Consider the following 27,044-nt stretch of genomic DNA (forward strand, 5'->3'; position numbering starts at 1 on the left):
AAGAACTCTGCCAATTTCATAATTTGCCAAGGCCAGCAAGGTTGTCAGAATCTGATTTTCATCAGCCTGCCTTCACCCTCCTGACTTTCCTGACGTGCTTCCCGCCCCAGCCCTCATCCTTGCCCAAGCTCAGCCCCAACCGAGGTGACAGCAGCTGAGTTAGAAAAGCATGCCTGCCTCTGTCCCTGCTCCACTGCCCCTCCTGGGGACCCTGCCTCACCAAGGAATAGCAGAGCCGTCCACAGTAGCATATGGCCCAAAGAATGGCAGGATGTGCAGGCAGCTCGGTCACTCCTGGCAGTAGGGAGGGCTAGGAATGAGGGGATCCCCATCACCTCCTGGAGCGAGCAGGTTGCCTCTGACAGCCCAGCACAGCAGGCACAGACTTCTCTGGAGGCTTGACAGATTCCACCCCAGAGAACAGACAAATTCTGGAGTCCAAAAGAGGAAGTGAAAAGAAGTGTTGTTTTTGTCATTGACTCCTCCCCTTCCACCCTCTTTCGTCTCAACTTTTCCATCCCAGAACGTTCAGGGTTTCCTAGAATCAATCTGGCTCAGTCCCACTCCAAATTCACAGAAAATGTGGAAACTGGGAAACAGATTCTCCTCTTCCTCTGGGGCCACAGCTGGGCTCAGCCTCTGGAAGGAAGAGGGGAATAAATGGTCACCCAAACTCAGCTCAGAACCTCCTGTCTGTCTCTCTGCTTAGAAAAGGTGATGGAGGAGAGTGTGTCAGCAGACTCCCCGTACTTCTACATCTATTTAGAGGCGCAGACACTGGCATCAGACTCCTCCTGAGATCGAGCATAGCGACCTGAGGCCAGCCCCCACCATTTGATTTTCTTTATTATCATAATCCTGACTCTGTTTGTGGAACAGAGGATTGTGGAACAAAGACAAAGATGTGTGTCAGAGTTGCAATAGGATGATCATTCTTGTACTCATTTCTCCAACAAATATCTTTGAGCAGCAATTAGTGCCCTGGTTCTTTATCTTTCTTACCCATCACTGTTCCTATCACTATGGCATGGTCAAAGAGCAGGGCTTTAGAGCTGTGTAAATCTCATTTTGAATGACAGGTAGCTTCTCAGAACTACAGATTCCTCATCTGTGTAAATGAAGATTAGCATGCTGTCCTTCAAGCAGGGTTTCTCAGCCTCAGTACTATTGACATTTGGGGCCAAATAATTCCCATTGTGAAGACCTGTCCTATACACTGTAGGATGTTTAGCAGCATCCCTGACCTCTACCCACTAGATGCCAGGGGCACCCGCTAGCTGTGAAAATAAAAATGTCTCTAGACATTGGCAAATGTTCTCTTGGGGACAACATTGCCCCTGGTTGAGAACCACTGCACTCAAGGTTTTTGAAAATTAAAAGAGAATTTGCGTGCTAGCGAAGTCCCTAGTGCATTGTGGGTATCAAGTCAATGCTAGTTTCCCTTTTTTGCTTTCTGTTGTCATCCTCATCGACATTTGTTCACCCTCAACATCCCCAGAACATGAGTTGCTCTGGGATCTCTCTTGGGGCCCTTTGCTGGGGCCTCTCTCCCAAAAGCTCTCTGAGGAAGCAAGCTGTAATATTCAAGGAAATGACATTGTGGAACCTGTTCTTACACTCTGTGGTCTTCAGAAACCGCAACAGCCCCACTCCTCTGGCCAAGGCTTTTCTACTGGCCCCGTTCTACCCCACCTCCCACCCCCAATCTACCTCCAGCCCTTATCTGATTTTTAGGTGAAAAAATTTCTTTAACCACTGAAAAGACTCCAGTTAGCTGACATAACACTTTAAAGGTTAATTTATATAATGGGACCCACACATTGGAGCCACCCCAGTGGACCAGACCACATCATAAATCTAAACCTAAGTCAGCCTGCACTTAACAGGAAAAACCTGTCCAGGGACGTAACATACACCAATCACAATCCTCCAACTCAGCTTACCTTACTGTAGACATCAGGACCTGTTAGCCTTATAAGGAAATTCCCAACCTCCTAGCCAGTCATGCCCTGTCTCCACGTTGCCTCTTCTAAAGCTCTATAAAACCTGGTCTTGCCCAAATCCCTTGGGAAGAGTTCTCCACTGCTGATGAGGAACTGTACTACCTCAATCCATGGCATGTTTTCCCTTGAATAATCTTGTAACTAAACTGCTTTAGTTTTGTCATTGGACAGGTCAGGCATATCTCATTTTATTGTGCTAACTTAACTGCGCTCTGCAGGTATTGCATTTTTTACAAATTGAAGGTTTGTGGCAACCCTCGTTGAGTAAGTCTATCAGTGCCATTTTTCCCAACTGCATTTGGCTCATCTTGTGTCTCTGTGTCACAAAGTGACACATTGGTAATTCTCATAATATTTTGAACTTTTTCATCTGTTATGGTGATCTGTGATCAGTGATCTTTGATGTTACTATTGAAATTGTTTTGGTATTTTCAGCAATAAGGTCATCGTAAATTAAGGTGTGTATATTGTTTTATAGACATGATGCTGTTGTACACTTCATAGACTATGGTATCGTGTAAACATAGCTTTTCATATGTGCTGGGAAACCAAAACATTTGTGTGTCTCATTTTATTGCAATATTGGCTTTATTACTGTGGTCTGGAAGCGAACCCGCAATCTTTGCAAGGTATATAGCCTGTATGGTCAATGAGGTGTGATGTGAAAACAGCCACTGAAGGTTCCCGGGTTGGCTCCTGGATGAAGGTGAAGGTTCCTACAGAGCCACTTTAGTTTGCTACCTCTCCAGCTGCTCTCCAGTATCTCTGGTAATTTCTCTTGGATCGAGCTCCACCTAGTTCCCATTTGGAGCTCAAGTTTGTTTGTTCTAATCCTTTTAGGTGCAAATTTGGGGTGTGAGAGACTTCAGATATTTCATGGTGAGACCTAGTAGGCCACAACATTTGAGTTTATGCCCAATCTCAGCTACAGTGTAAGCACCTTCAGGAGGTACTGACAGATCTCAGGAACAGTGCTCAAGCAGTCAGAAACAGTAAGTCTGGTTGAACCAGGGAGAATTATTTAAATGAGGGAAAATAGGAGCCCTTGAAGCAAAAGAAAGCATGATGGCAGCCATTAGGAAACTCACAAAGCTTGAGGTAAGTCCACAGCATGAACTGCTGAGGGACTTGGGGAATTAAATTAAGACAATACATTTGGACTATTTTGACCAAAAGCACATCAAAATCTAAGTAGGCAAGTCAAACTGTTGGAAGACATTACAGCATCTGCTACTATAAACAGATATTCTCGTTAAAGGAATAAAGATCTACTACTATGGGAATCTTGAAAACCAAAGCAGCAAAACTGGTAGCCACAGATCAAACACTTAAATGCTGTCAGAGCGCTCACCACCTCACTCTCAGTCTGCTGGGCTAGGATAAGTTGGTCAAGGAATGGTTTAGATCAACAGTAGGTTACATGCCAACCTCATGAAAATTTCCATGTAACAAGGTACACTTTTTGTTTTTAATTAATTAATTAATTAATTTGTTGGCTGCGTCGTGTCTTAGTTGTGACCCACAGGATCTTTTGTTGCAGTGACCGGGCTCTTCACTGCGGCGTGCATACTTCTTTGTAGCTATGGTGAGTGCAGGGGCTCAGTAGTTGGAGCACGTGGGCTTAGTTGCCCCAGGGCACGTGGGATCTTAGTTCCCCGACCAGGGATCGAACCCAAGTCCCCGGCATTGGAAGGCGGATTCTTAATCACTGGACCAACAGGAAAGTCCCCAAGGTACACTGTTAAACACCACATTCCCCAGGACTTCCCTGGTGGTGCAGTGGTTAAGAATCTGCCTGCCAATGCAGGGGACACGGGTTCAAGCCCTGGTCGGGAAAGATCCCACATGCTGTGGAGCAACTAAGCCCTCAAGCCACAACTACTAAAGGCCATGCGCCTAGAGCCTGTGCTCTGCAACAAGAGAAGCCACCACAATGAGAAGCCCATGCACCACAACAAAGAGCAGCCCCCGCTCGCTGCATCTAGAGAAAGCCCTCGTGCAGCAACGAAGACCCAACACAGCCAAAAAAATAAACAAAAAAAACCCAAAAGAAAACACCACATAATCCCCAACCTGGTGGCACATCCCTATTAAGCATTAATTTGGCTCTAAGAGATCCAAGGCTTAGCTACAGAAGTGGGACCCTCAAATATCAAAGAATTAAGCTTGCCACCTTCTGGCACACCTGCCTATTTTATGTCTGATAAATGCGGTCCAAGAAGCTATAGATATCTACAAAAATGGCAACATCTTACTAAGACAACCTAGAATGACAACGGCCATTATAGGGAATCTTCCAGTTAGACAAGATGGCTCATTTAACAGTACACTTGAAAGTAAGAGTCCTCAAATCAAACAAACAGAATGGGATACTTATTTTAATTGGTATGCCTCCAAAAGGCTTCAAGAGTCCCAGAGAGCTTCATTGAAAGATTCATCGCAAAAGGGTAATGAGAAAGTAAAGACACGAGAGGTACCTAAAACAAAAGACTACAAGACTGATGTGACCCCTACTATTTCCCTCTGTCCTCCTTTACCTGATCACCCACATTCTGCTAATCCTCTGTCTGAATTGCCTTTCCACTCTGAAGAGACTATAGAACTGTAAACAAAAGTCTGCCAACTTAGTGGCCTCACATATACCCTGTATCTACCCTCAAAGGAGGGTCACCAAATGGCCTCTCTCAGGGTTGGTGAGACTCTGAGGGAGTCTCTGGTAAACTGCTACCAATTATTCCCTTAAGCAGCCAAGGGGACACTAAAACTAATATTAATGGAAACCCTTGTTAAATTCTGATAGATACCAGAGCTACACTCTAAATACCTCATGCTCCAGAGCCTCCAGAAGGGATCCTGGAAAAACTGGCAGAAGCTGTGAAGGATGAGAATTCTTACCACAGTCAGGTCTCCCAGATCTCTGTAGTGCCTGGTCAAGAGAGGAAAATAAAATTTCACGTTGTCCTTTCTTTTCCAAATTCAGGCTTTTTTGATTTTGGTTTTGGGGTACCTATTTTTTTTTTTTTTTTTCGGTACGCAGGCCTACTCACTGTTGTGGCCTCTCCCGTTGCGGAGCACAGGCTCCGGATGCACAGGCTCAGCGGCCATGGCTCACGGGCCCAGCCGCTTCGCGGCACGTGGGATCCTCCCAGACCGGGGCACGAACCCGTGTCCCCTGCATCGGCAGGCGGACTCTCAACCACTGCGCCACCAGGGAAGCCGTGGGGTACCTATTGGTTGTCAATTCTTCTCTCCCAGGGACAGCTATTTTCTTCTGCTTGTCTCATTTTGTGTTGAGAACTTGACTTGGCAACCATCAGGTTGGGGCCCCCAAAATATGGCCAGGCAGAAACATGGGCTTGTAGTGTAAGCCCTGACAGTTTTCTTCTTTTTTGCAATACACGTGGCTGACTTAAGCTTTGATTGCCAAGGCATCCATTTCAAGGGGCAGCCCTTTCAAAGAAGGTTATCTCAGCTGAACACAGTACCAACGACACAAGTAGATAGAGAGCCAGGCCACCTCCACTCACTGAGGCTCCTTTGTTTTAGAGATTTTGGTAGATTTAATTAACTGACCAATTGGTCTACATGGTTTTTGTTTTTTTCCATCCTGTCCTTTAAATTCCTGCTCTTATGTTTTAAATTCACCAATAAAGAGTGAGCCCCCAAAACCCTAAGACCCACCCTCAGCCCCAATAAAAGCAGAACCCCAGGCCCACGTGCAGTCTCTGTCTCCCCATGACCTTGCTGTGTGGCCCCAGGTGTGCTGTGTAATTTCCAGGTGTTATAAGTGATGAGCCTCTGCTTTTTTCAAAGTTTCCCGATGGTTATTGCTGAAGGGCATCTGGCAATCATTATAAGAACCACAAGAGCTGGTCCAACCACAACACTGGTTGTTGAGAGGCTGAGATCAGCACAAAACAGGGTTGCACCCCATTGGCTTCTGGGGTTCTGCTGACTTTTGCCAGCTCTCAGGGGAATTGTCTAAGTCTTCTTTCTCGTGGCTATCTCTGCGAGTCACTCTGGACCTTGGGAGGGTTCGTATCTTTTGTACCGTCTTTCAGGACACCCTTGGGTTCATGGGGTTGTTCAATACTGCCAGAAATATTTACTATTTTTCCCAGCTGAAACCTGACAAGATATTTGAAAGGATTTTTTTAAAGTAGCTCTATGGTCAGAAGTCGGTCAAATTGGAAACTGATATTCAGAGCCTGATAGGACCTTTTTTTTAAGGCCTTCTCCCCTAAGCTGAATGAAAGAAAATACTCCAAAAAAAAAAAAAATCTACAAACGTAGAACATAGAGTTCTTTTGATTTGTATCTTAGTTAAAGATTTCCCTGATATAAAGAAGCAAAACGAAGATAATGTATAGTTGGATGGGTGGGTCAACGCTTTGAGATCATTCAGGCTGCAACCCAATTCTTTGAGGAAATAAAAACAACTGTCCTGGGACTTCCCTGGCGGTGCAGTGGTTAAGAATCTGCCTGCCAATGCAGGGGACACAAGTTCAAGCCCTCGTCTGGGAAGCTCCCACATGCTGCAGAGTAACTAAGCCCATGAGCCACCACTACTGAGCCCTCATGCCACAACTACTGAAGCCTGCGTGCCTAGAGCCCGTGCTCCACAACAAGAAAAGCCACCACAATGAGAAGCCCGCGCACCGCAACAAAGAGTAGACCCCGCTCACCGCAACTAGAGAGAGTCCGCGCACAGCAAGGAAGACACAACACAGCCAAAAATTAATTAATTAATTAATTAGGAAAAAACTGTCCTTGTCTTGTAAGATCAGAAGTGCAGCTCTAGAAAAAATGTAAAGCCAACCTATCCTTTTTACCAATTCCCAAACCTCCCCATTCATCTCAAAAAGTTTGTAGGTATCATAAAATTCTAGATATAGAAAATAAAAGTCCTTCTTGGAGGAACTTGCACTCTTTCCGTGTGCCATTTCTTTGAAATTCAAACTTCAGAGAAGTAATCCTTACTAGGAAAAAAAAAAAAAAAGGAAAGGCTATTTGGAAACTACATACATGAAAAATTTTCAGTCTTCACAAATATTAGTAAAAAATTTAAGCCATCTGAGCAGGTAGTTTTAACTTATTCCACCTGTCAGAAACACAATTTTGACCCAACTGTTCTTTTATAAACCACTGAGTTTTTATTTTCATAGCTGTCTCATGGCTAAAATTTTAAAATGAAAGTTGTAAGACTTCTGTTTGCATCTGTCTGTATGTTTATGTATGTCTATGTATATATGTTATAATACATACATACGTACGTTTTTTTCTACCTTCAGGTGGTACTGCCAAAATTAATTTGTAACGAGCTCTACTTAATTGGCCTAAAGAAATTTAAGCATTTATATAAATCAACTATACGCTCAGTAATACAGAAATTAACCCAAATATTTGCCAAGGTAACATGATGTAAGATAAGCTTCTGTAAAATAAAGCTAGTTTAAATTTGTTGGTTTAATTCAGACAGGCATGTCTTCAGTTATCAGCATTAAATACAATACTTTTATTTTACCTAGGTTTACTAAAAGTCAAATAAGCTCACTTTATCTCTGTTAGAGAATTTGTCAGCAAGAAAGCTAACTTATGATGATGGTTAGCTGTTGAATGTCTCTTAATTTGTCATGAGGAATCTAAACATAAATGTTCAGAACAAGTAAATTAAATATATGTAAATACGATACAAGTTTGTAAGTGAACTTTTCAACAATTTTTATGTGTTATGGTACATCTACTTAAAAATAGTTTCCAAAATTATTTTGGTTATTTGAATCCTAAAGTTACACTAAGGTAACTTAAATGATGAATATTTGTTGAATATCTAGATCATTTCCAAGTAAGATAAAATACTGAAACATTAAGTACTGAACATAAGTTTATCCACTTTTGACTTCCTTTTACAGAGGAACTAAAGATATTTTGATCTCTTAGTAAACATGGTTTGTGTCACATTGCAAAAATGTACTATGAGGAAGAATATGTTTCTCAAAATTAGGAAATGTGTTTGCAAATTTGCCAATCCACAGAATTGGCAAGTGACAGTCCACAATTGCTTACTTTTTAGTTTTCACTAGGAATCAAGGGATTCTTAAGGATAAGAATTATAATTAATATAAAACTACTAGAAATAATAAGGGAAACATTTCTATGCAAGACATGGAGATGTGTTTTTGTTAGGGAAAAAAGAGTAATTTTGTCCTAAAGTAAAATGTTTATTTCAGAATGAGAAAGAGGAAAAAAAAAGAAAAGAAAAAACAGGACAAAACTAGAATGTATATAAAAAGTTGGAGAATATTTGTGGAAAAGGATTCTTGGAAAAGAAATTTTGGGTGTAGTCAAGCAGGAAGGTGTGGCTAAGATCGGAATGGATCTATTTAACTTTTTTTTAAATGAATTTTAATATCAAAAAGTATCCTGGGGCAAAATTAGACTTGGTCTTCTGTCTGTTAAAAAAAAAAAGTTTTATTGTACTATTGGTCTGCTCTTAATATAAAAGGCTGTGAAAGTTTATTATTATTTTTTTTAAATCTTTCTGATAATCTACCTGGAAAGCAAATATTTTGCGTCTTACCAAAATAATTTCCTGTGCTTCATGTTGCCTTTATCAGGTCATTGACTACTTAAGAAAACACAGTCTTCTCAATATTAAAAGAGCTAAGTTTTGTTCATAACTATGCAACCTTCTGCATTTGCCTTTAAAATCTTTTATTGTCACTTTAGTTAAATAGATAATTAATTATTATTTCATAATGATCTGTGATCCTATTTAGTCAAATGTTCAAACCTTTTGCCATTTTCACACGTTCCCAAAATCAAATTCTAAATGCAGAAGTTTTTACCTCAGAGTTAACACTGAGATTTCCCAGAGACCCCCTTGGAATTCTCAAGGGATTTGTCTCTCAGCTTGTAAAGGAGAGATGTTGAACTAATTAGATTTATTTGGTATGCTAAATTACATGGGAAGCATTGTCAAATAAGCGATGATAAACCTTCTTAGGTTATATGTGTATGGATATATGTTACTGATACAGGTAATCCAGAAATTGTTTAAAGATTCTAGAATTGTGTCAATACACCCAGTGTCCAATTATCATCCTAACTTATTGTATAACACAGAATTAACTACATTTCCTTATCAAATGAATTATCAGATTTTTATCCATGGGCATTTTAAGTCTTTTGTCATTAACAGACAGTTATTATTTTACTCTAATGCTTTTGCAAAAGTGAGACTCATGGAATGGACTCTACCAAGAATCCTTGACCACTGACACTGCTACCAAATTACAAGGGATCTAATCTTGCATGCACATTTCACAACTGAAAAAGGCTCCACCTGACACGTGGTCCTGTACAAATGCTCAAAATCAAGTTTACTTGAATGAGAAGCTGCTGATTTCATGAAGTAGAATGCTTCCACCCGAGACTTTGGAACAAGAATCCTGGTCCTTTAACTCTCATCATGAAATACCTTCTCCCCTTTGTACCTGCTTCACCACTCTTCTTTTTCTTTCTGTCACTTGTAAAGATAATGCTAGCATCTGTATTTCTGGGGCTTTTGCAAAGGGGAAGACCTATTTGATTATTGGGTTTGCCTCCAAAGACCCCAGTTGGTCTATGATGCTGGTGATTTTGTAGTCTGCCTGTTACAAACGTCTCCCTGATTTCCAATGCCTCAGTTTCTCTGGACCAAATGAAATACCCTCTATATCCTGTTAGACTCCTAACCTTGACCCCGTAAGTCAATTTCTCTGTATCCAGTTAACAACTAATACAAAGAGAAATCAGAACAACTAACAGAAAGAGAAATCAGAACAATACTCTCCGTGCAGTCTACAGACCCTTAACTCTTAAATAATAAATCATCTGACCTCCAGGGCTTGGCTGATCGCTCTGCACTCCTATTCCAATATTCTCCACCATGGAATACCTCTTTTGGTAGTGCCATCTGTGCTCCTCCCACGTTTATAGTGCCCCTTCATGCATGGGAAGCTCAATGTTTAAGTAATTGGGAAATGGTGGGACACTATGGTCTGAGCTAACTCTTTACGTCTCTGACTGTCCACAATCAAACCAAGCCTTCACGTTGGGCTGCTCCTCTCAACTAAAATTACAGATCAATTGAGAATTACCGGGAGGCATTCCTGTTTCAAAATTTGCTTCCTGTGGCAGATACCTACTTCCCTGATGAGCAGGAAGTGTAAATGAGGCTGTGATCAGGAACCTCTCCTTAACTCTTAAAGTTATCACAGAAGCTACTGGCAAAGCAATTGCTGCCTGACAATAATCCGTAGACTCTCTGGCCAAAGTTGTTCTTGTAATAGAATAGGCCTTGATTATCTTTTAGACCGAAAGAAGGTGTCTGTGCTCTAGCCAACACCACTTGCTGTACTTGGAGTCACACTTCTGGGGAAGTTGAAACTCAGCTACCTAAGATTACTGAAAAAGCCACTTGGCTTAAGAAAGTGTCTCCTACGACAAAAACTTGCCAGAAAGTGGGCATAGACGGAAACTACCTCAACATAATAAAGGCCATATATGACAAACCCACAGCAAATATCATTCTCAATGGTGAAAAACTGAAAGCATTTCCTGTAAGATCACAAGACAAGGATGTCCACTCTTGCCACTTTTATTCAACATAGTTTTGGAAATCCTAGCTGCAGCTAGGACTTTTTCAGAGAAGGAAAAGAAATAAAAGGAATCAAAATTGGAAGAGAAGAAGTAAAACTGTCACTGTTTGCAGATGACATGATACTATACTATACTGAAGTATACTATACCTGAAGATGCTACCAGAAAGCTACTAGAGCTCATCAGTTAATTTGGTAAAGATGCAGGATACAAAATTAATACACAGAAATCTCTTGCATTCCTAAACACTAACAATGAAAGATCAGAAAGAGAAACTAAGTAAACAACCTCACTTACCATCATATCAAAAAGAATAAAATACCTAGGAATAAACTTACCTAAGGTGGCGAAATATCTGTATTCAGAAAATTATAAGATACTGATGAAAGATCAAAGATGACACAAACAGAGAGATATGCCATGTGCTTGGGTTGGAAGAATCAATATTGTCAAAATGACTATACTACCCAAAGCAATCTACAGATTCAATGCAATCCCTATCAAATTACCAATGGCATTTTTCACAGAATTAGAGCAAACAATTTTACAATTTGTATGGAAACACAAAAGACCCTGAATAGCCAAAGCAATCCTGAGAAAGAAAACCGGAGCTGGAGGAATCAGGTTCCCTGACTTTGGACTATACTACAAAGCTATAGTCATCAAAACAGTATGGTAGGTCTTCCCTGGTGGCGCAGTGGTTGAGAGTCCGCCTGCCGATGCAGGGGACACGGGTTCGTGCCCCAGTCCGGGAAGATCCCACATACCGCGGAGCGGCTGCGCCCGTGAGCCATGGCCGCTGAGCCTGCGCGTCCGGAGCCTGTTGCTCCACAACGGGAGAGGCCACAACAGTGAGAGGTCCGTGTACCGCAAAAAAAAAAAAAAAAAGTATTGTACTGGCACAAAACCAGAAATATAGATCAATGAAACATGCTGGGAAAACTGGACAGCTACATGTAAAAGAATGAAATTAGAACACTTCCTAACACCATACACAAAAATAAACTCAAAATGGATTAAAGACCTAAATGTAAGGCTGGATACTATAAAACTTTAGAGGAAAACCTAGGCAGAACATTCTCTGACATACATCGCAGCCAGATCTTTTTTGATCCACCTCCTATAGTAATGAAAATAAAAACAAAAGTAAACAAATGGGACCTAATGAAACTGAAAACCTGTTGCACAGCAAAGGAAACTATAAACAAAATGAAAATACAACCCACAGAATGGGAGAAAATATTTGCAAGCAAATCAACCTACAAGGGATTAATCTCCAAAATATACAAACAGCTCATGCTCTTCAATATCAAAAAAAAAACAACCCAATCAAAAAATGCATGGAAGATCTAAATAGACACTTCTCCAAAGAAGACATAAAGATGGCCAACAAGCACATGAAAAGATGCCCAACATCACTAATTATTAGAGAAATGCAAATCAAAACTACAATGAGGTATCACCTCACCCAAGTCAGAATGGCCATGATCAAAAATCTACAAACAATAAGTGCTGGAGAGAGTGTGGAGAAAGGGCAACCCTCCTACACTGTTGGTGGGAATGTAAATTGGTACAGCCATTGTGGAGTACGAAGGTATGAAGGTTCCTTAGAAAATTAAAAATACAGCTACCATATTCCGCAATCCCACTCCTGGGCATATATCCTGAGAAAACCATAATTTGAAATGATACGTGCACCCCCAAATATTCATTGCAGCACTATTCACAATAGCCAGGACATGGAAGCAACCTAAATGTCCATCAACAGAGGAATGGATAAAGAAAATGTGGTACATATATACAATGGAATATTACTCAGCCATAAAAAAGGAACAAAATAATGCCATTTGCAGCAACATGGATGGACCCAGAGATTGTCATATTTCGTGAAGTAAGTCAAGCAGACAAAGACAAATATATGATATCACTTATATGTGGAATCTAAAAAAACGGTACAAAAGAACTTATTTTCAAGACAGAAATATAGTCACAGATGTAGAAAACAAACTTATGGTTACCAGGGGGAAAGTGGTGGGGGGTGCTGAGGGATAAACTGGGACATTGGGATTGACATCTACACACTACTATATATAAAATAGATAACTAATAAGGACCTACTGTACAGCACAGGGAACTCTTCTCGATATACTGTAATAACCTATATGGGAAAAGAAGCTAAAAAAGCGTAGATATATGTATATGTATAATTGATTCACTTTGCTGTAGAGCAGAAACTAACACAACATTGTAAATCAACTATACTCCAATAAAAATTTTTTTAAAAATTGTCTTCTTCAATGCAGTCTTTCTTTGATCTATTTGATCTAAGTTGTTTTGGGCCATGGGGACTGTGGCTTTGGAGTGGGAATTATTCTGCTTATAGTCATTTTAATAGTCTCCCTGGTGTGCTGTGTTGTCTCAAAAGCTTTAAGTGCAAATATGTAGCCACTGGCAATGAGACAAATGATCTCCCTTTGCCTAGAATGTCAAATATGAGATGAAGAAAACAGCCAACTAAGGGACTGAGACCTCCATATACTAAACCTATGGAGAGAGTCAACCTGACTCCAACATCGACAAGAAGTGATAGCTCAGAGTGGGGCTAATACCTTACATTTTGATCAATACTCTCAGCGCAACTGAAAGTTTGATCAAAATGGGGGGAATTGATACAGTTAATTAGTATACTGGGATCCACAAAAATGTCAGCTGCCCCAGTGGCCTGCCACATCACAGATTTAAACCTAAGTTAGCCTGCACTTACAGAAAACACCTATCAAGGAAAACTAAAATACATCAACTAGAATTTTCAAACTCAAATCTAACTAGCTTACCTTATCCTAGAAAATAGGACTTTTCAGCCTTACAGGAAAATACCTGCCCTCCTAGCCAATCATGCCTTGTTTTCACATTGCCTCTTATAATTCCCTATAAAACTCACTCTTGGGGGCTGCCCTGGTGGCACAGTCATTAAGAATCCACCTGCCAGTGCAGGGGACACAGGTTCGAGCCCTGGTCCGCGAAGATCCCACATGCCACAGAGCAACTAAGCCCATGCACCACAACTACTGAGCCTGTGCTTTAGAGCCTGTGAGCCACAACTACTGAGCCCACGTGCCACAACTACTGAAGCCCGTGAGCCTAGGCACTGTGCTCCTCAACAAGAGAAGACACTGCAATGAGAAACCCGCGCACCACAACAAAGAGTAGCCCCCGCTCACCGCAGCTAGAGAAAGACCACACGCAGCAACGAAAGCTAACGCAGCCAAAATAAATAAATAAATAATAAATTTATTAAAACAGAAAACAACTCACTCTTGTCCAAAATCCCTCAGGAAATGTGCTCCACTTCTTGTGAGGCACTATACACCCCCAATCCAAAGACTGCTTTTCCTTGAATAAAAATCATCAAACTTGTTCTTTAATTGTTTTAGTTTTGTCATTTGAAAGACAAAAGCAAAGAGCAATATATAGTTTACACACTAAGAGACCAAAATTAATAGTATGTAAGCATATGAATGCTTCCTATGGAGGAGGCACTTTACATATATTACCTCTAATACTTACAATTTTGGAAGGTAAATTACATCATCCTCATTTGCACACAAACTATTGAGAGACAAACTGATGCGTATTAAAACTTTTTTAAGAGTTTATTTGAGCAAAAATCAGTTCCAGTTGGGCAGTGATGAACTGAAAGTGGTTAGGAGTGCTCCACAAATAGGAACTTGGAGAAAGACTTTTTAGAGAAAAGGTGACAGCAACGCAAGGAAATTATTTGATTAGCTATAGCTTAAGCATTTACATTATCTGGAAAAGAGTAGTTGGCTGTTTGTAATTCATTGTGAAGGGGAGCAGAATATGCCACTCCAAAATATGCTTCTTTGGCATAAGAATTATCTTGATCTGGTTATTTTTAAGAAATAGCAGACACTGGAAAAGTTCTGAAAACTGAGAAGTTACCTGTTGTAAGGAAAATTTACATTTATAAGGGAAATCTCCACTATAAGGGTGTCTATATACACCAGGAAGAGAAGGATGACTCTAAATCACAAGAAACTCTTATTAGTGGAGAAGTCACAGACTTAAATCTGCATAACAACCTTATTCTTTACTGCGCTTTTCTCCCCAAACTGGCTCCCCCAACTCCAAAATCTTTCTTTTGCCTTTAGCAGAAGATGGTATTTAAGGTGATGGCGTTGGCCATTTCAGGTAGTCACTCAGTTTTCCTGGGTATCTCCCATGTATACAGGAGTTATGCCTATTATTAAAATTCTGTCTGTTTTTCCCCTGTTAATCTATTTTTTTTTTTATTAGGGTGGGGGGAGGTCTCAGCTAAGACCTTAGAAGGGTAGAGGGAAAACTAATTTTCCTCCCTGGCAGAACCAAAACAGAAAGAGGAGTCTTTCTTTCCCATCAGAGCTGGGGGAAAAAGCAAACAAACAAACAACAACAAAACTAAAGAAAGAACAAAGTACAAGATGTTTCTAAAAGAAAGTGATTATAAATATAGGGGCACACTATTTATTCAAAACTGAAATATGCCAATGAGAAAGGAGAATTCTTTAAAAGAAACAGCTTGATTTAAAATGTATATGTCTGGGGCTTCCCTGGTGGCGCAGTGGTTGGGAGTCCGCCTGCCGGTGCAGGGGACACCGGTTCGTGCCCCGGTCCAGGGGGGTCCCATGTGCCGCGGGGCAGCTGGGCCCATGGGCCGTGGCCGCTGGGCCTGCGCGTCCGGAGCCTGTGCTCCATGATGCGAGAGGCCACAGCAGTGAGAGGCCCGTGTACCACACACACACACACACACACACAAAGTAAATGTCTGTGTGTATATGTATAACTGATTAACTTTGTTATAAAGCAGAAACTAACACACCATTGTAAAGCAATTATACTCCAATAAAGATGTAAAAAAATAATAAAATAAAATGTGTACGTCTGAAGTAAAAGCCTATCTAGGCACAAAATAAAAAATAAAAAACTGCTTTAAACTCAAATACAAACAGAAAAATTGTAAAGCAGCCAGAGGAGAAAACACATTCCTTCAAAGAAGCAACAAGATTTACCCCAGACTTCTCAACAGGCAGTATGGAAGTCGAAAGACAATATAATGATATTTTTTCAGTGTTGAAAGAAAACAAAAATGTCAACCTAGAAATTCTGTATCCAGTGAAAATATCCTTAAAAAGTGAAAGAAAAATAGAAACACTTTCATCCCCCAAAAATAAAATAAAATAAAATGTATATGTCTGGAGATAGGAAATGTATGACTAACTCAAAAGTCAGAAAAGTCCAGTGATTAAGAGTATGGATTTTGTAGACAGGCAGACACAGATCAAAAGCCTCATTCTTTACCAGCTGTGTAATCTTAGGCATATTAATCTTCCCTTCTAAGCTCCATTGCCTCATCTGTAAAATGGAGATTACTACTTACCATATAATGCTGTGAAGATTAAATGAGAAAATCCATAAATTGTGCTGTTAATAAATAAAATTCAACACAGTAAATTTTAAATATCTTATTGGCTTTATTCAATAATTCATGAATCAGGCAGCTTGCAATCTAGCAGATAGAAAGGAGTTCTGAGGAGCTGTACAAAATGAAAGACTTTTATAGGCAGATAGGAGCAGGAACAAGGAAGTTGTACTAGGCTAAAAAAAACAGATTGGTTATGGCAGGGTTACTTTCCTTTAAGGGATGGCAAGGGTCTATCAGGCAGATTACCTAACTGGTGCGCTTATTAGGCAATTCCTGATTGACGGGTTTAAGATTCCATTTCTGGGAGAGCCAAAACTGCAGTAAGTCTCAGTTTCATGATGTGGTATTTAGCATAAGTGATTCCATTTTGGGCCCGTTGTTTTTAACAATGTTTCATACAGAATCTGGCAAACAAATTTAGTCTTTATCATTACTGTTAAAAGACTAGGAGATGATGAAAGAAATTGCAGATGACACAGACCAATGGAAAGATATACCATGCTCAGGGATTGGAATAATCAATATTGTTAAATAGCTCATACTACCCAAGGCAATCTATGGATTCAATGCAATCCCTACTAATATATCAATGGCATTTTTCACAGAACTAGAGCAAATAATTCTAAAATTTGAATGGAAACACAAAAGACCCTGCACAGCCAAAACAATCTTAAGAAAGAAGAACAAAGCAGGAAACATCACACACTCTGATTTCAAACTATACTACAAAGCTATAGTCATCAAAACAATATGGTACTGGCACAAAAACAAACATATAAATCATTGAAACAGAATAGAGAGCCCAGAAATGAACCTATACTTACATGGTCAATTAATCTATGACACAGGAGGCAAGAATATACTATAGGGAAAAGACAGCCTCTTCAGTAAATAGTGTTGGGAAAACTGGATATCTATATGCAAAATAATCAAACTGGACTTTTTCACACCATATATAAAAAAAAATACAAGATGGGTTAAAGAATTAACTGTAAGACACAAACCATAAAAATTCTAGAATAAAACATAGGTGGTACACTCTTTGACATCGGTCTTAGCAATATCTTTTTTGATATGTCTCCTCATGCAAGGAAAACAAAGCAAAAATTAACAAATGGGACTACATCAAACTAAAATCTTTTGCACAGCAAAGGAAACTATCACCAAAATGAAGAGGCTACCTACCAAATAGGAGAAGATATTTGCAAACAATGTATCTGACAAGGGTTAACATCCAAAGTATACAAATAACTCATACAACCACACAACAAAAACAAAAAAAACAAACCAATTAAAAAATGGCAGAGATGGGACTTCTCTGGTGCTGCAGTGGTTAAGACTCTGCACTCTCAATGCAGGGGGCCCAGGTTTGATCACTGGTCAGGGAACTGGATCCCACATGCATGCTGCAACTAAGAGTTCACATGCCACAACTAAGGAGCCAGTACAACCAAATAAAAATAACTAAATAAATAAATAAATAAAAATTTAAAACAGCAGAGGACTTGAATAGACATTTTTCCCAAGAAGACTTACAGATGGCCAACAGGCACATAAAAAGATGCTCAACATCACTGATCATCAGGGAAATGCAAATCAAAACCACAATGAAATATCACCACACACCTATCAGAATGACTACTATCAAAAGACAACAAATAACAAGTGTTGCTAAGGATGTGGAGAAAAGAAAACCCTCATGCACTGTTGGTGGTAATGCAAATTGTGCAGCCACTATGGAAAACAGTATTTGAGGAGATTCTTCAAAAAATTAAAAACAGAACTACCATATGATCCAGCAATTCCACTCCTGGGTATTTGAAGAAAATGAAAACACTAATTGAAAAGTTATATGCACCCCTACATTCATTGCAGCATTATTTACAAAGCCAAGATATGGAAGCAACATTAGTGTCCATCTATAAATGAATGGATTAAAGAAGGTATGATGTATATACACAATAGACGATTACTCAGTCATTAAAAGAAAAAGAAACCTTACATTTGTGACACCATGGATGGACCTAGAGAGTATTATTCTGAGTGAAATTAGTCAGAGGAAGACAAATACTATATAACTTCACTTATATGTGGAATCTACAAAGCAGGACAAAAGAACAAACTTAATAGAGTCAGAGACACAGAGAACAGACAAGTGATTGCCAGAGGGGAGTGGGGGTGCCAAAGAGAGAAATAGATGAGGGAGACTAAGAGGTACAAATTTCACTTGCAAAATAAATGAGTCATGGATATGAAAGGTACAGTGTGGGCCATATAGTCAGTTAAAAAAAAAAAAAGACTAGGAGAATCTAGTCCACTGCTTCCAGTGGGAGATGGTGTTCACGGACCCACTTTGGGAAGGACAGATAAATGCTAGAAACTCAATTGACCCCACTCTAGATACTCTCGGATTCCAGCCACTTGAATTAGAAGCTGCTTTTTCCTTTGTTTCTCTGCTTGGTTGGGTTCTGTTTCTCTTCTTCTTAATATACTGATCACCCTTTCAGCAGATCTCTGTAATTGGTTTATCAGTCCTTTCTAGGGTTTCCTTGTTACAGCCACTTCCTCAAGAGCTGAGACACCCAGGCAACAGAAGCCTAGACACCCAGACAACACTACAATCAACTGCTGACCCCCAAAGGAGGAGGATGTCTGGAAGGAAAGGCAACCACAGAAGGGAAGAGGGGAAAAAAAATGATGGAGTTATAGAAGCTCTGGTTTGAAGGGGCTCAGCCAGGTCCACACACTAGCATCAACACAGTCCAGCCTGAAAACTTCCTTTAGGAATTCAGGTCTTTGCGTTAAAGCATTGTCGCTTTTAACAGCCTCTTAGAAATGCAAATACCCTAAGCTATGTTGATCATTAACTTCAGAATGAGGATCTGCTCACCAGTCACTCTTTTTCAGAACAGCAGAGTGCTGAAGAATTTTGATGAAAGGAGAGAGAAATAATATGAGAGAGGAAGGGCTACTTCTCAGGAAGCAAAGACCCATGACAAAGTGAGGGGCTTAGACAACAGAGGGCTATTTATCTCTGAGGACCTAGGTTAGGAAGGGAGAGATGAGACCAGATTTCAGAGCCATCTTTGCCACAGTGTGGTATTGGGCAAGGCACTTTGCTTCTCTGGACCTCAGTGAAATGAGGGGAATGGACAGGATGCTCTTTATCAGAAATGACTTTTGCAAATATTTTCTCCCAGTGTGTGGCTTGTCTTATTCTCTTGACAGTCTTTTGCAGAGCATACGTTTTAAATTTTAATAGTCAAGTATCAATTATTTGTTTCATGAATCATACTTTTGATGTTGTACCTAAAAAGTCATTGTCATACCCAAGGTCATCTAGATTTTTCTCCTTTGTTATCTTTTTTTAATATAAATTTATTTATTTATGGCTGTGTTGGGTCTTTGTTGCTGCATGCGGGCTTTCCCTAATTGCATTGAGCGTGGCCTACTCTTCGCTGTGGAGCACGGGCTCTAGGCGTGCAGGCTTTAGTAGTTGTGGCTCGCGGGCTCTAGAGTGCAGGCTCAGTAGTTGTGGAGCACAGGCTTAGTTGCTCCGCAGCATGTGGGATCTTCCCAGACCAGGGCTCGAACCTGTGTCCCCTGTCCTTTGTTATCTTCTAGGAGTTTTATAGCTTTGCATTTTACATTTAAGTCTATGATCTATTTCGAGTTAATTTTTGTGAAGTGTGTAAGGTTGGTGTCTAGATTTTTCTTTTTTTTTTTTTTGCTTGTGGATGTCCAGCTGTTCCAGCACCATTTGTTAAAAAGACCTGGGCTTCCTTGGTGGCTCAGTGGTTGAGAGTCCGCCTGCCAATGCAGGGGACACGGGTTCATGCCCCGGTCCGGGAAGATCCCACATGCCGCAGAGCGTCTAGGCCCGTGAGCCATGGCCGCTAAGCCTGCGTGTCCGGAGCCTGTGCTCCACAGCAGGACAGGTCACAGCAGTGAGAGGCCCGCGTACCGCAAAAAAAAAAAAGAAAAAGAAAATTCAAGCAAGAGAAACTGTATTAGAGATGATCTAGATGTTAGCACTAATTATAAGTATATGTTAAAGGCTTTGGTAGAAAACATGGACAACATGCATGAACAGATGGGGAATTTCAATAGAGAGAAACTATAAGAAGAGTCACATGAAAATATTAGAAAATGTTAAAACATGGTAAGAGAGAGGCAGAATATGTTCAATAGGCTCATCAGTAGACTCCATACAGCTGAGAAATAATCAGTGCATTGAAGATGGATTCACAGAAATTACCCAAACTGAAATTCAAAGGAAAAAATGTGAAAAGAGAAAGAAAATAGAGCATCTAAGAAGTGTGAAATAATTATAAATTGGTATAATGTATGTGTAATAGAAATCCCAAAGCAGAGAGAAGAAACAGGGCAGAATAAACATTTTAAGAGATAATGGCCAAGAGTTTTTCAAACATAATAGAAGTTATCAAACCATAGATCCAAGAAGCTGAAAGAACGATAAGCAGACTAACTACATGCACACACACACCACCTAAACACATAATATCCAAACTCCCGAAACCAGAGATAAAGAGAAAAATAATCAAAACACCAATAGATCTTAATTTTTAAAAATCTTAGAGAGCTATGTTATCAGTGCCACCACCATAGCCAGCCACCAAAGGCATAACTGCTGCAGAGGCTGTATTAGCATAAATGTGAAGACATTTAAATCTTTCTCTTGACCAACTCACAATCGTCTAGAAGGTTTAAAAAGAACATTTTTTTAAGAAATGGAAATGAGAAAAAGAAGAAGGTCAGAACCCAGTTTCTAAAGCATGCCATACAACAATGTCCTTCCAAAATAGGTGGGAACCTCAGTGGTGTCTAGATCTTGTTTTCTAGTCTTCCCTTCAAGATGAAAATTTTAGGTCATCTACTCAGGCTCCAGGGGGCTGCTCTGCAATCTTCCTTATCTCTTGCCTTGAAGACGAAGTATGTTTTCTTTCTGAATCTCCAAGCTTCCTCCCATGAGTTGTCCTAGATGTTGCCTTGGGTCCTGCCACATAAAACTCTCCCTCCATTCCAAGCCCAGGGAGTACTCAAAATCCTCTCGCTTCTCTAAGAAATAATTTATGAACCACAGTGGCAGAATGTATCATTGCAGTTTGCAGAGCCAAAATCCTTTGATGTTGTACAGCATCTCTTTCATCAAGACAGGGTTCTTCTGCTGCCCCTCTGATGCCTCATTACTTTCTCTGAATGTTCCTCTATCTTCACCCACCCATTAAATATTGGTGCTTGTTCATCTCTCTGTCTTCAGTGTACTTTTCTCTCCTCCGGTGATTTTCTAAATGGGGAGAGACTGCCCCAGGGGGTATATCAGAATAGGAAGGGGAAAGAGAGGTAGAGGTGTAGTTTGAAAAGATTATTCAGCATTGAGATACAATTTTATACTTGCAATTTGACAAATCAATTTTGAAACTTAAGAAAAAATTAAAGGAAGATGAAAAATTTTATGTTTATGTTTAAAAGGGTTGAGAATAAACTTTTTAAAATTGGGAAACATGATCTTGTATATTTCTCAACTCTTCTAAATGATTTTACCCACACACATAGCTTCTACTAGACCAGTGGTTCTCAACTAAGAGAGGGATGTTGTATGACCCAACGTAGCCAAAAATAAATAAATAAATTTATTAAAAACAAAAGAAAACCTTGTTTATTCTTCATCATTTACTACCCATAGCCCAACACCCACCCCCCCGTCAATTCTTCACAAAATTGTTGTTTCATTGTCTGAAAGGTATAAAAGCTTCCTGCTCTGATTACTTCTTTGAGTCTCATATCTTAGTGGAGCTCCCATACACACATATGAATGTACAAAATTAAATTTATTTTTCCCCTGTTAATGTGTCTTATGTCAATTTAATAATTTAATAATTAGGTTAGCCAAAGGCCCTAGAGGGGAAGAAGGGGAAGATCCCTCATCCAGCACTAAAAGATACCGCCTGCTGAAACTAAGACCTGGCGCAGCCAGATAAATAAATAAATGAATATTAAAAAAACAAAAACCGAAAACCAAAATTGCCTAACAAATCAGGTCACTGCTCTGCTCAAAATCCTTCAGTGAGGGCTTCCCTGGTGGCGCAGTGGTTGAGAGTCCGCCTGCCGATGCAGGGGACGCGGGTTCGTGCCCGGTCTGGGAAGATCCCACATGCCGCGGAGCGGCTGGGCCCGTGAGCCATGGCCGCTGAGCCTGCGCGTCCGGAGCCTGTGCTCCGCAACGGGAGAGGCCACAACAGTGAGAGGCCCGCGTACAGCAAAAAAAAAAAAAATCCTTCAGTGACTTCCCATCGCCTTCAGAATGATGTTCAGCCCTTCAAGATGACATCTAAACCCTTCAGGATGGCACATAACATCTGAGAGTGCACCTATCACTGCCATCCCCACCCCAATCCTATGTTCCACCAAATTTCTTGCTGTTCCCCAAATTTGCCATGTGTTGCCATATGTTCTCCCATGCTGTTTTCTGTGAACAGAGCTATTTTGCCAATTGGTGCTCCTTCCTCAAGACCAGACTCCTTCTCCATAAAACCATAAGTTGCACATAGCTAAACTCTTGTTTGCAAGAGGAGTCACCTAAGTTCTGCTGGCTCTCCAGCAGTGGCCCTGCCTCCACAAAGATCTCTCCCATTCATGAACACATGAAGCATGATGTGCCGTATTTTGGGTACCTTGACGTTGGGATAATGTTGTAGACTGACTTGTTTCATTTTTTTCTCGGCTTACAAAAGCAGGCTCTTTGCTGCCCTCTACTGCCCTCTTTTGAGACAAAGTGGATAATGTGAGTCTCCTCTGCAGGACGAAATACCCAGTTTTCAAAAAAAAGCTAAAGAAAGATTTGAGTGGTTTAACATAAGAAGCAGCCAGCTAATGGGCTGGGGTAGTGGGAGTCAGGTTCAGGAGCAAGGAGAACCTGGGGATGCTCTTTTTTAAGCCACCTGCTCTGCTCTTGTTGCTTGAGTGACCCTTGACCTCAGACAATGGCATCAACGTCTTGCTTTCATTCACTTGCACTCTGGCTTTAGGCCCTTAGTGGTAAGGGCACAATTTGAAGCGGGAGTAGAAAACTAGGAATTAGATCTCAACATCTAGGGTCTGCTACTCAAATGGCTTAGAAGCTCCCCATCAGGGCTGCCTTGCCGTCTAACTGTATCAAATGCATGGTCTCCAGCAAGGGTAAAGATTCAGGAGGGTAGAAACACTCTCTTAAGCCAAACATGCTGAGAGTTGCTGGAAACTGTTCCTTGGGAGGGCTGAAACTGCCCTGCTCAGCAGCAAGTAAATATTTGATACGAACATTTGAAGAACTATAAGTGAGGTTCTAAGTGATTCAAAATTATCATCTTGTCACTGGAAATAGACCTACCTCAAGGCCCTAGCAAATAAAGGAATCACTTCTACGGCTTCCAGTTAATTTCCTAAAGCACAGTTCAGCTCGAGGTCATGTCTCTAGTTCTAGCCCATACTTCTCCTTAGAGTTATCCAACCGATCCTGACCACTCCACTGGCATGTCCCATAGGCACCTCAAACTCAGAAGAGCCAAACCTGAACTTACATCTCCCCACTCCATCCCACCTAAACTTCTCATCATGTTTCCCACTTCAAGGAATGGCACCTCCTAAGCCAGAAATCTAGGTATCATTGTGGTTTCCTTACTCTCTTTCGTAACCCACATCCAACTTTGCCAGTTCTCCTTGCTAAATATCCAAACCCGACTACCACCTTGGTCCCAAGCCATCTTCATCTGCCACCAGGACTATTGCAAGAGCCTAACTCGTCTTTCTACTCCCAGTCTTACTCCCTCCAACCTCTTTATAAACTGTAACCAGAGTAACGTTCAGACACACTAGAAATCAAAGAAATGCAAGTTAAAATGACGAGACCCCATTTTTCGTCTATTAATTGCTTAAGATTAAGAAAAAGAATGTGATTAAGTGGATTCTCATTGATTTCTTTTTTATTTTTTGGCTGCGTTGGGTTTTCTTTGCTGCATGCGGGTTTTCTCTAGTTGCGGTGAACGGGGGCTACTCTTCATAGTGGTGCGTGGGCTTCTCTTTGCGGTGGCTTCTCTTGTTGCGGAACACGGACTCTAGGTACGCGGGCTTCAGTAGTTGTGGCGCACAGGCTTAGTTGCTCCGCGGCATGTGGGATTTTCCTGAACCAGGGCTTGAACCCGTGTCCCCTGCGTTGGCAGGCAGATTCTTAAGCACTGCACCACCAGGCAAGTCCCTCTCACAGATTTCTGAATGCAGTGTAAACTAAAACAATTGTTTTGGAAAGAAATGTGGAAATACTATCAAAAGCTAAGAAATATGCATGCCTATGACATCGTAATTTCACTTCTGGGAAAATGGCCTTTGGAAAAATGCAAAAATATTTTTTAAAAAAAGAAAAAGAAAAACTGTTGTTCTTTGCAGCACTATTGAAAATAATGAAAATTAGAAAAAAACTAAAAATATCCAAAATCTGACTTTAGGTAAATCGCTCTGCAACTACATCACCTGGAGTCTCCCTGGGCACTGAGAGAGGTGTATGTATCAGTTAGGTGACTTTCTGCAGCAAGTACCAGGAAACTCCTCTCAGATGGCTTAAACAAGAAATATTTTTCTATATCACATATCAAGTTGTCTGAAGATAGGGCAGTTCGAGGGTTGGTTAATCTATAACTCAATAATGTCATCAGTCACCCAGATTTTTCTCTTTGTTTTGCTATCATTAGCATGTTAGCCACTTCCCTCATGTAAGCAAGATGGCTGCAGCATCTCCCAGCACCACATCCTTAAACATCACCATCTTTAAAGACTGACAGAGAATTTATTACTTCTACGCCCCAGAATCCCCCCCAAGCAGATTGCCTCTGAGGGTTCATTGTCTAGAGCTGTATTACATGTTCAGTCCTAAGCCAATCACTGGCAAGGGAATTGGTTCTCAATGTATGACCAGCAGTATTAATATCATAATGTTAGAAATGCTAATTCTGGGGCCCCACCAGAATCAGAAAATCTGACAGTGGGGCCCACTAATTTGTGTTTTAACGAGTCCTCTAGATGACTCTGATGCAGCTCAAATATGAGAACCACTGACTTAGACTAACCAAAAACCACCTCCCGGGGCTAAGAAAAGGTCTAGCCTTCTCTAAAGCTCATGGCCACCATATATCTGAACAAAATCAGGTTCCGTCAGCCCAGAAGAAAGGGAGAAGTAGGCAAGGTCTGTACAGGAGAAAGCCCTGTTCTAGTGTTGATAATGAGTCTCTTAAGGATACAAGAAAGTCAATGGAGTAACACTGTCTCTTCCTTTCCACACACTCCTCAAAAATACATATTTTTTTAGTATGTTTTCTTCAATTAAAGAATGTGAGGGAGGGACTTCCCCGGTAGTCCAGGGGTAAAGAATCCTCCTTCCAATGCAGGGGACGTGGGTTCGATCCCTGGTCAGGGAACTAAGATCCCACATGCTGTGGGGCGACTAAGCCCGCACACCACAACTACTGAGCTCGCGTGCCTCAATGAGAGAGCCCATGTGCCGCAAACTACAGAGCCCAGGTGCCCTGGAGCCCACGTGCCACAACTAGAGAGAGAAAACCCGCATGCCACAACTAGAGAGAAGCCCACGCGCTGCAACTAAGACCGGATGCAGCCAAAAAAAAAAAAAAAAATGTGAGGGAATTTCCTGGCAGCCCATTTCTTACCAACCAGGGTTCTTGGCCTTCCCCAACCAATAGAAATTAGCGGCCAGACAAGAAATTCAGGCAAGGCTTAATCGGGGCCCCTGTTGCAGCAGGAGGGAGCAAGGACAAAGCCCGAGTGGGGGCGAGCTTGTTCCTTATATGGGGGGAGGGTAGGGGTGCGTCCAGGGGTCAGGCCAAAGGGGTGGGCTTAGGTGTTTCGCCCACCTCCTAGGTGGTGTTGTGTGCAAGGAGCGTGCTCAGTACCCTGTTTTTGCTCCAGGCTCTTCAAAAGAGGCAGTTGGACTTTTTGGTCTCTTTGTACATTTTGGGTCCAGAATTTGCCCCAGCTGTGCATGCACATAGTTATGTTTAATCCCATGTTATTTTTAATCCCATACAGTTTCTTTGTATTTTGTTGCTTGACGAGAGGTGTGTCCAGGTGCAAGCATTGCAGCACTGCAGCAAAGGTCCCAGGTCCCAGCAAAGGGTCCCAGGTCCCAGCCTGTCTCATTCCCCCCTGAGAGATTCCACACCCTTATTCTTAAGGGGTAAGGGGCCAGAGTTGTCTTCTTCTGAAACTTCTTCCTGCTGGACAGGGGCCGCAGCCCTCAGCCTACCCTAGAGGTGTCGAAGTCCCTCACTGACTGTTCCAAGGACCTGTAGGGACCCGGGCCCCTTTCCGCTGGAATGGGCTGAATTCCCTGAGCCATCATGAGCCTTACTTCAAACTGTTGGAGGCTAAATGACACAAACTGAACCAAAAGGTTAAACAAACAAGGGCTAAAAAGGAGAAGAACATTGACAGCCATTAAAGGGCCTAGTAAGGGAGGGAACCAGGGTTAACTTTGGGCTTCTTAACTGCTGGCCAGACAAGGGAGGCAAGATCAGGAAGCCACTCTGCCTCGTTCGGCCAGAAGGTAATCAAGGTCCAGACGGTCGTCAAGAAACACACCAGCCAAGGAGACAAGAGAGGTCCCAAGTCTCATTAAGGCTTCACATAGGAGCCAACCCACTACATCATTTTACTTATCTGTTGATGGTGCCTGTCTTTTGAATAGGCATCTCAGATCTTCCACTCGCTCACAGGTGTATTGTTCTGTTGTGACCTGAGGGCTTTCTGCAGGTAAAAGCCTTAGTCTGGACAAATGTACCCAACTAGATATCCCTTGCAGTCTGACAGCAGTGGGGGTGGTTAAAGTTACTTTATAGGGGCCCTTCCAT

The 27,044-nt window shown here is 41.3% G+C and overlaps 1 protein-coding gene across 42 annotated transcripts in view; it reads right to left on the reverse strand.

Moving 5' to 3' along the window:
- LOC101283030 (low affinity immunoglobulin gamma Fc region receptor II) overlaps positions 1-27,044 on the reverse strand; it is a 214,320-nt gene that overhangs the window by 16,074 nt on the left and 171,202 nt on the right. For 7 of the 42 annotated variants that reach the window (XR_007476419.1, XR_007476416.1, XM_049707943.1 and 4 more), the window contains 2 exons: positions 4,828-4,929; positions 221-431 (listed from right to left, as the gene is read on the reverse strand). The exons of 32 other annotated variants lie outside the window; for them this stretch is intronic. Coding sequence is in view for 8 of the 10 variants with exons in the window: in XM_049707940.1 (XP_049563897.1) it covers positions 221-431; positions 4,828-4,929 (313 nt within the window). In the remaining 2 variants the exon portion in view is untranslated. The remainder of the gene's footprint in view (positions 1-220; positions 432-4,827; positions 4,930-27,044) is intronic. 3 more of the 42 variants (XM_049707946.1, XM_049707906.1, XM_049707912.1) reach the window with 1 other exon arrangement.

Source organism: Orcinus orca, chromosome 1 (genome assembly GCF_937001465.1).
Source record: "Orcinus orca chromosome 1, mOrcOrc1.1, whole genome shotgun sequence".
NCBI lineage: Eukaryota > Metazoa > Chordata > Mammalia > Artiodactyla > Delphinidae > Orcinus > Orcinus orca.